General features: G+C 31.2%; 1 protein-coding gene across 1 annotated transcript; it reads right to left on the bottom strand.

Moving 5' to 3' along the window:
• Window positions 1–2,252: 2,252 nt before the first annotated feature.
• LOC125072729 (odorant receptor 85b-like) lies at window positions 2,253–10,355 on the bottom strand. Its single transcript, XM_047683409.1, has 7 exons — window positions 9,827–10,355; window positions 8,241–8,336; window positions 7,055–7,247; window positions 5,941–6,043; window positions 4,510–4,611; window positions 3,663–3,815; window positions 2,253–2,309 (listed from the first exon to the last, which is right to left on the bottom strand). Exons 1-7 carry the CDS (start codon window positions 10,353–10,355, stop codon window positions 2,253–2,255), a joined length of 1,233 nt encoding a protein of 410 aa, XP_047539365.1.
• Window positions 10,356–11,229: the final 874 nt, after the last annotated feature.

The following is an 11,229-nucleotide window of genomic DNA, read 5'->3' as shown; positions in this document are numbered from 1 at the left end:
TTTTACTACAGAGATCAGTATTTATATTGTGATGCTATATGTGTTTTTTATAGATTTATACATAAGTATGTATATTGTTATATATTGTCAATTATTAATTACCGCCTTCGTGGTTTTCTGTTTGACCTAAAGGTTGACTGGCAGAGAATGTCTTGCATCTTGGCCTTTAGTCCACCTTTTGTCCCATTTACTTTGTGGTGCTCAATAAAGTATTTAAATAAATAAATAAAGCCATTGTTCTTTGAAGTAAGAACCAATTTTTTACCCATACAAAGTACGTACAGCTAACTAGTAAGCATACAAATAAACTTTTTAAATTAAAACTTTTTTTTTATCAAAACGGATTAACTTCACGCTTCATTATTCAGAGAAATTAAGCGAATATAAACATTATTAAACAAACAAAATATGTTTTAACAGCAACAATTATGCACTTACGTTATGAGAGATTATATAAAATTATCAGTTAATTAAAACATTCCCGGCGTGTATTAATTAAGGCTTATATCAGATTTTGGATGTTATGCGTTTTACTATTAAAAGGTGATTTATTGTAAAATATCAAATGATTTAACGTATATACAAAAGGAAATACCGTACAAAATGTTATTAGTTCTACTAAATACGTTTAGTCATTTTACATCATACAATATTTTCTAAGATATTTTAGGCGATTACTTATCTACAGTGCTATTCTGTAGAAACTCACTCCGTATCTCACTCATAATATTGATAAGTGCCTCATATATCGCATTACTTAGCACACATTGACGTTCGGCGATCGTGTTTTGTTATAAAATTATGAGAGTGTTTTTTTTAGGCGCGCGCAGGGTCACTCGAAGCAATATGATGAAGTTGCTCCCTAAACCGCCAACTAGGTGTGAAGTCACTGGAAATGGACAACTTCATACCTTGTTGTTTATTTTAAAACAAATTTAATGTATAAATGTTTATATTTTTGAGTAATTATTATAGTAATGGCGAAAAAAGAACTGTGAATATGATTTGTGAATTATTATTTTTATAATTTTTTTGGTTTAATTTTATTGCATAAAATATATCCTTAATTACACCGAAGTAGTAGAACCATTTTTGTTCTGTCATCACAAATAAACCTTTATTCTAAGGAAGTAACGCCAAGGAGACAAAGTTATGAGGCTGAGAACTCATCGAATACAGCTCACAGGATACAACGTCAAAAAGAAAGGCAAAAAAAGAAATATCGGACCTCAGCGCTGCAACGAACGACCAGCTAGATTTAAATAAATATAAAACTCGGAGCGCTTTGACAGACTTATAAAAACTATCCCTGTGAATTTAAAAGCCTTCCCAACTCAAAGGATAGTTAAAGGCAGATTATTAATATAATGTCCCCGTTTGGGTCAGTTATCGCACACGACAACTTGAAATCACTTAAAATACAACATATTTGTTACAAAACTTATTCTTAAATATATAGTGATGAATTGGAACCAAAATATACGCTCAATAACTCATATTTAGATCAGTAAACAACTAAAGTAGTTGTAATATTTAGTACATCAACATATTCACAAATAACAAATAGATTTTTCAAAAGTACTAATTATCCTAAAACTACATTTTTTACACACACACACACACACACACACATACAACAATAATTAGTAATAAGCCGCTTTGTATTACTTTATAATATAATTTATTTTTATTTATAAAGTAATATTTCAAAAAAAATATTTATATACTGAATATAAAATATATTATATGTATAATGTAAACACATTTAATTTTCAGAAACTGGCTAAAAAAACTTTTTGAAAATGAAGTACCACATTTTACAATTCTATTGTAATCGTCCTATATATTTGGTTTATGATAAAAACTAGTATATTTGTTATTGAAGCATGATTAACAACAATTAATAAAGGCCAAACAATTATAGATATTCCTTTATTGAAATAACATACAGCTAAAAGAACTTAATAAATATTAAAGTGACATCTCCATTTCATATATGGCCTAATATAAAAGTTAAAGGAATTAAAGTATATTTTATCCCTTTTGAACATTTTTTAAGATATACGCAATCGCAGAAGGCTCATTTGATGAAAAGTCACCATCATCGGCATTTGATTTAATAATAAAATTATAAATAACAACAAAGTGTTAGTGCAAAAGTATCTACTTATCAAAATGTACTTAATAAACACATAATTATAAGAACATATAATTCTTATGTGTTCTTATTTGATCCAACTTCTTGATTGTGATTAATCTTCTAACACCGACATCACTAAAGTGAAGAAAGACATCCCTGTCTTAATAAACTGAAACAAAATTAATTTTAAAAACGTTAATACTAATAATAATAGTTAATAATTACTTCAGTGCCAACTGAACCAACAAACTGTGCAGTTAGAAAACCACCTCCATAATCATATAATTATGTACATATTTATATTTGTGTACGTGTGCTTGCGCAAACACTAGTGCTTTATTTATTTTCCTCATTCCCACGTTGAGGTACAGGACCAAATATTTTTTTAAATATCCAAACTATGAACTGTTACTAAGTCTTGACTGGAAAACATTTTTTATTAGTCGAAATCGGGTTCGAACCAAAGATCCAAGGAACACACATAGCCTACATCCCTATCCCCTAAGATATAAACGGTTGCCTTTTAAAACGTCTATTTAATTAAATTATTTTACAGTCAGATACTATTTTTTTCCATTATTACTATAAATAAGTTGTTATATATTTGGAAAATTTGGAGACATTCCAGGGCATATGTATATGGTATACATATTGGCATCTTTTAAATTAAAACAAAAAAACGGATCTCATCAAAAGATTCTGCTATGTTGGTGGTTATAGGTAGAATACTAGAATACGTCGTAGATCATCATGCTGTTTTCCTTCACCACACTAAACAATTGAATTACAATAAATCTAAAAACATGACAATAACAACCCAACTCGCCCATTTTAAAACGTTACGTTCGGATTTTCTATTAGTGGAATATCTAAGCGTATCCACTTTTTCAACTTGACATTTTTCTTTTCGATAAACAAATGGTCAACTTGATACTAAATGCACAACTGCTCTTCGATATAGACAATTTAATATTGATGATACTAATCACGGCGGATGCATTGCTCATTTGTCGTCCATATTCTAAGCAAATGGGCCATATGTGTTTATCACCCATAGAGATCTTCACCGTGAGTAATATAATTCCTTACAACACTGATCTCAGTTATCAAATTAAAATAAACAGTTTACATTATTACTTTTTTGTAGAACAGAAGAACAAACACTTGGTGGTAGGGCTTTGTGCAAACCCGTCTGGGTAGGTACCACCCACTCATCAGATATTCTACCGCCAAACAGCAGTACTCAGTATTGTTGTGTTCTGGCTTGTGGGTGAGTGAGCCAGTGTAACCACAGGCACAAGGGACGTAACGTCTTAGTTCCCAAGGTTGGTAGCGCATTGGAGATGTAAGTACTGGTTAATATTTCTTACAACACCAATGTCTATGGGCGGTGGTGACCACTTACCATCAGGTGGACATCATAAAAAAAAAATAAACGGTTGTTACATTCATCAATTTATCAAAGATTTATCATAATTCGTCTTTATATTCTTTTTTAAAACAAACTTCTCAACAAACTCACCCAAGTAAATGTCGGTAAAGAAAGAGTTATAGAGCCAAAAATATATATAGGCATCCTTTGACTGAGCGCTATTTTGAAGATTCGTATATTGACCTTGTGCTTAGAGCTGAAGATGTACCATTTTTCTGTAACAGCTGCTTCTAATTGTTCACTCTAAAAATAAGAAATAGGTAATTATTCAAACAGGTAATTATTCTACCACATTTGTTTTCACCAACCCGCACTAGAGCAGCATGGTGGAATAAACTCCAAACCTTCTCCTCAATGGAGTGATGAGGCCTTAGCGCAGCAGTGGAATATTCACAGACTGCTACTTTAACAAAATCAAGTCAATGTGCAAATTTCTTCACAAAAAAATATTACGTCCCAATATCAATAATAAAAAAAACTTATATTGCAATGGCAGAATCAAAATCTAAGTATTTTTTATTCAAGTAAGCACGTAAGAGCACTTTTGAATCGTTATCGTTTCAGTATTGAATAAACTGTAAAGTTGCAACCGATTTGGAATGTAGATTCTGCCGAAAAGAACCGTCAAGAAACTCATTACTCTTTTCGAACATTTTAATTATAGAGTCAGTAGTCAGAGTAGATTATATATATCCTACCTAGAAATGAAAACAAATACTAGATCCACGCATTTTTATCTTTAATATAATATTGTATTGAGTAATATGCTTCACTTATAATTTTTTGGCATGAGCTTTAAATTTTATAATAAACCAAGTTAAAAAATTGCGAAAATAAAGCCAGTGTCAAAATATCTTAAAAAAAAAAAAAATAATTAAAAAATACTTTTAAAATTAAACTAAAGGTTATATTAAGGCAACGAGGATTGTGTGCTCACCTCATTCTCGACTTGCTGGCCAAGATAACAAAACATGAGAACAACTAAGATGAAACAAAACTCATGAACGTAATACTTCATTATATCTGGAGAAAGTTTATCCTGAAAATAAATGAACTTATTATAATACTGCATCTTATTAGTTTTCGAACAATAGCAAAGGCTATATGCATTGCTTATACCTATTGTTTAACTAAATAAACTTTGGGAAATGCTGCTAGCATTCTTACCGCCATTTGTTTATAATTAAGGCATTCGTGTAAATAATTCTTATACAAATACATTTAATCGAATAACGTTCTGAAATTGATAACAAACATATTGGATTAAAAGTTTAAAATTATATTCGATTAAAAAATCGTAGGTATTATTTAAATCATATCCCAAAAAATATTTAATTACCGATGACGTTGAAAATTAACGAAAAAAAATGATTACTCAGCATCCCGCAATTAAAAAAATATGGCGGATTAAGCTACGATTTTCCCCCTAATTAACTTACATCACAAAGTCATTTTAATCAACTAATAAATAATTAAGGTAGTCATCTAAAATCAGACTGATTTTAACTTTGTTATGAAAAGCAATAATTTGAGTTCATTTTAAAAATCTAAGTAAGTTTCATTGCGTGTCGTTGCCTAACAAATTTAAATAAAAATAAAATTAAATAACAGGCAACGAGGTTTGCTCTTTTGCTTGCGATCTTTATCATTCAGGTTTACCTTTTATAATTTAAAGGAAATCTAATTATTAAAAATACAATTTAATACATTCGCTTATAATAATTAAATAATTGTTAAAAATATGACACTCGTTCGAAAAATACCTAAAACCTAAAGAAAAAACGACGAAAGAAAGTTAGTGAAATTATAGACTGTTTTTCATAACAATGTTTGTTAACTTATGTATTTAGTTAAGTAGAGCATTTTTGATATTTAAAAATAGTTTTTTTAAGTCCATTGTGCCTGTAGTTAAATTAGCTCACTCGCCCTTTAAGCGGGAACACGACAATTATGCTACGTATTACTACTTGGCGGTAGAATATTTGATCAATGGGTGGTACCTAACTAGACGGGATTGCAGAAAGAACTACTACCAAGTAATATATATATATATATATATATATATATATATATATATATATATATAATTACGAATATTTTAGTTTTATTAATTACAATAAGAGTCTAAGTAAAAAATTTACATGCATACACATACAGCGGAACATTATTGTTTCTTGGGTCCTTGACGAAGACAAGTCGCTCCGTCAGCGTCGCGCGATGTATTATATTTTTTTATAAACTTTCTCAATAAATAATCTATCTAACTTGCGCTACGTAAATAGTTTTCCCAGTTGGGTAGTTCCAGAGATTAGCACGTTCAAACAAACAAACATTTTAGCTTTATCATATTAGTATAAATAATACATACCGATATTGCAATCTTCACAGAACACACGCAAACTAACATTGTTGCGACCAATATCAAAGTTAAATAAAATGGCTGACATATTGCATTCAATCTGTTTGAAAATCTAAAAAAGGAATTGTATTAAGTGTATCAAAGATCTAATAAATAATCATCATCATTAAAGAGCATAAAACAAAATCGCTTGTCGCTGTCTGTCCCTATGTGTGCTTAGATCTTTTAAATTACACAATGGATTTTGATAAGTTTTTTAATAAATAGATTGATTCAAGAAGAAGATTTATATGTAATAATAATAATCTTTATCCAATTAAGTACCTTAAATACATTGTGCATTTAATATAAATTAATATGGCCCTTAACAGCATGTAATTTAAATGAATATTTTCGAAGATATTAAAGATTTAAAACGCAGGGACATAGCGGTTTGTATTGTATAATGACTGAAAAACTGTGAACGTTGTAAGTCATTCTGTAGTATATTTAGTATCAGCACTGCACCCGTGCGAAGCCGGCTCGGGTCGCTAGTATTGATTAATAGTAGAATATTGAAAAATTCAAAGTAAATCGTCATTATAATATAATTTAATGCACAAAGAAATTATACATAGTATTTTCTGTTCATTTTATTTTCTGTTAAACTAGCTATGTAAACAAACTAGTCATTGTATCACATGTTCGGCACATGTGATACAATGACTCGTTTACTTTATTTTAGAAGCTCCTATTCAACTTCTAATTTTAATTTATTACGGTCAAATCTCCCAAGCTGAATTAGAAACGCCTTATAACTTATATAATTACGATTGTATTGGTTCAATTCGAATAACAATGCATTTTAACGGTAAGCATGATCCAAAAACACAAGATTGGCTCCAAGTGAAGTAACTCCTCAAGAGTCAATAGGATAGACATATGAAATTATTTTTTATGTGAAATCTTATGTTTGATTTATTATTCATTCATTTATTTAAATATCGATAACTACCGCTCTTGATTGTTGCGTCGAGTTTTCTATGTCAGACAATATTACGCAAATGCCAAAAATAATAATTTAAACAAGCGAACATCGATCTTCCAAGCTATATTAAAAGTAACAGCACAAATCTTATATTACCTTTTAACCTTGATATAGTGATCAACGCAATGTGATAATATTAAAGTGCAACCAGCTTGCCATCTCTCATCCCTATGTTCCACGAGCTCTAAGACTATTTTATCCAGGTGCAGTAATATAAATGTTAAAATTCTTAACTGGCGAATTATTTGACCAATTAGTAGGATAATTGTAGATTGTAGACCAGGATACGCTACAAGAATAATAAATTTACCACAAATAAAATAATCATCCTACGTTTTTCTTTTGTTTTAGAATTGGAATAACAGCGGTATATGATAATAGTAATACAATAGTGATTTGGCAAGACCAAATAATACAGTGTCGATATCCCATAAATGTCGATACGACATTATTATTTATTGCAACAAATTATTTTATCAGAAAATGGTAAAATTTCAGAATATTAATTCACGACGGAATCCTGAACAAAAATTGAGTGTGTGCTATACCTAGTGTTAGGGCTTTTTACAAGCCCATCCACTCATCAGATATTCTACCTTCATACAGTAATACTAAGTATTGTTATTGTAAACAAGGGAAATAACATCTTAGATTTCAAGCTTGGCATTGGCGATATGAGCCGAGATGGCCCAGTGGTTAGAACGCGTGCATCTTAACCGATGATTTCGGGTTCAAACCCAGGCAGGCACCACTGAAATTTCATGTGCTTAATTTGTGTTTATAATTCATCTCGTGCTCGGCGGTGAAGGAAAACATCGTGAGGAAACCTGCATGTGTCTAATTTCAACGAAATTCAGCCACATGTGTATTCCGCCAACCCGCATTGGAGCAGCGTGGTGGAATATGCTCCAAACCTTCTCCTCAAAGGGAGAGGAGGCCTTTATCCCAGCAGTGGGACATTTACGGGCTGCTTATGTTATGTTCTTATGTTATTGGCGATATATGCCATTATTAATATTTCTTACAGCGTTAAGTTAAGTTAGGCGGTAGTGACCACTTTCTAACAGATGGCAAATTTACTCGTCCGCCAAACAAATCATATATGTATATTATATGGACTATAAAAACTTATAGTTTCGAAAAATCTATCAAAATAAATTCAAAACATTCAAACTCTATCACAGTAAACACATCCAGAATCCTTCAAATCGAATAAACTCCATAAACACATGGAAATCAGTCGATATAAAGTAAAAAGCAAAGTTTTCAAATAGCGAGTTACCGATGCAGCACAAGTATCCGGCGTATGCGTGGAACAGGAACGAAGCAACGTATATGGTAAAGTTCTCCAAACCCCAAGGAAACCACATGTCGAACGCTGAAATAAAGCAAAACTTAAACAAAAGCTAAGCACGCGAATGAGTGTTATAATAAAAGTTGTTTCACCGCATGCCCTCGTTACGCCGGCATGAATATAACGAAAAGGAACAATATTTAGGTAAACTTGTGCAGTGTGCACGTTCCTTTTAATTTTTATGTTTCGTCATGCACGTTATGAAAAATATAATAATAAGGATTATTGTATGAGATTTTATTTTACTTGATGTTTATTAAAAAAAAAATTACTCGACCAGCTTTATGAATTTCAAGCAATAATAATAGCGTATTGTTTAAATGAAAAGCAGAGTCAAAAATACAGATCCTATTGTATTTATATTTCCGTTGTTCTTTATTTAAATTACTCGTCAGGGCTGATGTACTTGATAGTGTAATCTTCTTATAAAAGACTAGCTATGACAAACAACCTTCCCATGTTTTAACCGTAAAAGGCGGTTGATTTCTAAAGATACATTATTAGTACACCTCCATACCATATATACATTTTAAATTTCAAGTCTCTTACTTCAAAAACACAGGACTTTCTTACAAACATCCAATCGCCGATTTCGCCTTAGGGGTGGAGTTTCATAGAATCTGTTCTAAACGAATGTCTTCACCTCATAAAGAACCTACCTACCAAATTTCAAGTTTGTGGGTGTTATAAGTTCGGAGATTTCGTGATTAAACAGTGAGTGGTATTTCGCTTTTATATATCATTAGATAGTATAAAACAAAATCACTTACCGCTGTCTGTCCCTATGTATGCTTAGATCTTTAAAATTACACAATGGATTTTGATACGGTTTTTTTAGGTTTGTATGTATTATACATGCACAAAATAGTAGAGAAACACAGATCATTTTAAAGGTTTCTAAAGTTATGTCGTAAATAAACATATTTTTTGCGCTTAAATTGCAAACGATGGCTGAACCCTATGAAATAGATCAAAATAATGTACTACTTTATTGTACACTTTAAAAAGGTCTTCAAAAAAGTCCGCGATGGTATATCTCTTAGGGATAACCCACAAAAACCAATTTTTATCCTTTACTCTATACGAGATATGTGTCGTAAATGGTTTACTTACGAAGCGATTTTAAACAATACACCATTATTACTTTTCTAATAAAATATCATAAATACATTATGTATTTAATTTAGATCAATACAGCCCGTTGCAGAATGTAATTTAAATGAATATTTTCAAAAATATTACAGATTTAAAACGCAGGGACATAGCGGTTTGTATTGTCTAATGACTGGAAAACTGTCAACGTTGTAAGATATTCTGTAGTATATTTAGTATCAGCATTGCACCCGTGCGAAGCCGGGGCAGGTCGCTCGTATATTATAGATTGAAGGATGAATTCTTCGGAACCAATACCTCATTAGCTCATAATAAAATTTCAAATTTGAAATCTTGAACTTGTTTTTTTCATATTTATAACTTATTGTATAAAAAGTATTTGTTCATACAAAAGTATTTACCAAGCAAACGCAACGATTTGTCCCTCTTTATCCACATAGTGTATATCGGGCCACACAAATAAAGAGTTGCACACAGCCAAACGCTTGCTACGTAAGTTTTTAACAAAACCCTTGTAAGTCTGAATAATTTCTCCTGGGAGTATATTACCAACTCCTGCAACTCCTTCAACTTTCCTCGATTCAGTTTTAACCGCAAAATATTTTGTATCAGCGGCATTTCCGACGTACAGTCATTGAAAATTATTTCTTCCAGAAATGATCGGAACTTATTCCTGAAAACTAAACAAATTCCAAGCGATATGAACATAATGACTCCCGTCGTCCACACACAGGCACCCTGAATACATATCAGAAGATCAGAATAGTTGGAGAGCACAAATCCTGTCGTGAAAACAAAAGTTAGAAAACCGATGAAAAAGTTAAAACACTGAAACAGCAGCCATTTTTTGGAATTCCAGTTTCGTTTAGCAAAAATTGGAATACCGGCAAAAGATAGTACTCGATCGAAAACTTGGATAGTTTCATCCATGTCGGAAACTGATGAAGAGAATTATGAAAATGGTACGCGACGTTTTTCACACCGACTTTAAGCGGGTACACTTACATACAGAAGTGTTTGTTTTTCATACAGATTTCGCGTCTCAAGTACTGAACCGATTATCATGAAATTTCGCATACACGTTATGAGTGATACGGAAAAATCCATCGAATATGTTATAATAGAAATATGAAGTACAAATTACCATTCAAAATTTAAAAAAAGCAGGATTTTTATCACGGCAAATACTTAAAAATATTTAACGACAAAAAAATTATCAAATAAAACGTGTTCTTTAAATAACTGTACCTGTCGTAGCAATCATCTTCATGGGTTGTTCTTCGAAAAAATTACAAAAAGCCACGTGGGAAAAAGCAAGTGTTTTTTGTGCCGTAATTGCTTTATTAATATAAGATTGACACCACTTTGATATATTTCTCGGCGTTTTTGAGATAGACAGGCCTTAGATTATAGACTATCATGATAATTTCAATCAGAATATTAAGTTAAATTTTATTAACAAGACATATTAATGATATAGTTTAAAATTTTTAACTTTATTGTTTGTAAAATTTTTAAAATGTCTTGTGGAAACTATATTGGATACTTTTTGATGTGAATTCTTTGAAACTCCGAGTTTTAGTCAATTTTGTGTTGAGGCTCGATGCTTGGTATAACAGGTTATGTCCCTTGTGTTGTGTGACGTGGAGACATCGAATGTCCGTCTTGATCCCGTTCCCGATGAAGACAAAAATCTTGCGCTGCCATTCCGTACATTATCACTTAACTTCACCCAATCATTTTGATAGAATCAATAATAATCATTGAATGAACACGAGGAATAATTATATGCTTATAACGCCAA

Source organism: Vanessa atalanta, chromosome 22 (assembly GCF_905147765.1).
Source record: "Vanessa atalanta chromosome 22, ilVanAtal1.2, whole genome shotgun sequence".
NCBI classification, from domain to species: Eukaryota; Metazoa; Arthropoda; class Insecta; order Lepidoptera; family Nymphalidae; genus Vanessa; species Vanessa atalanta.
This window is presented reverse-complemented; position numbering and strand designations above follow the sequence as displayed.

Excerpts from the sequence above, each read along its gene's own strand:
- LOC125072729 (XM_047683409.1), bottom strand. The coding sequence starts at position 10,355 with ATGGATGAAACTATCCAAGTTTTCGATCGAGTACTATCTTTTGCCGGT. Across the intron at positions 6,044-7,054 it reads CACTATATCAAGGTTAAAAG|ATTTTCAAACAGATTGAATG; the intron begins GTAATATAAGAT and ends TTCCTTTTTTAG. Across the intron at positions 2,310-3,662 it reads CTTTACCGACATTTACTTGG|TTTATTAAGACAGGGATGTC; the intron begins GTGAGTTTGTTG and ends ATTTTGTTTCAG.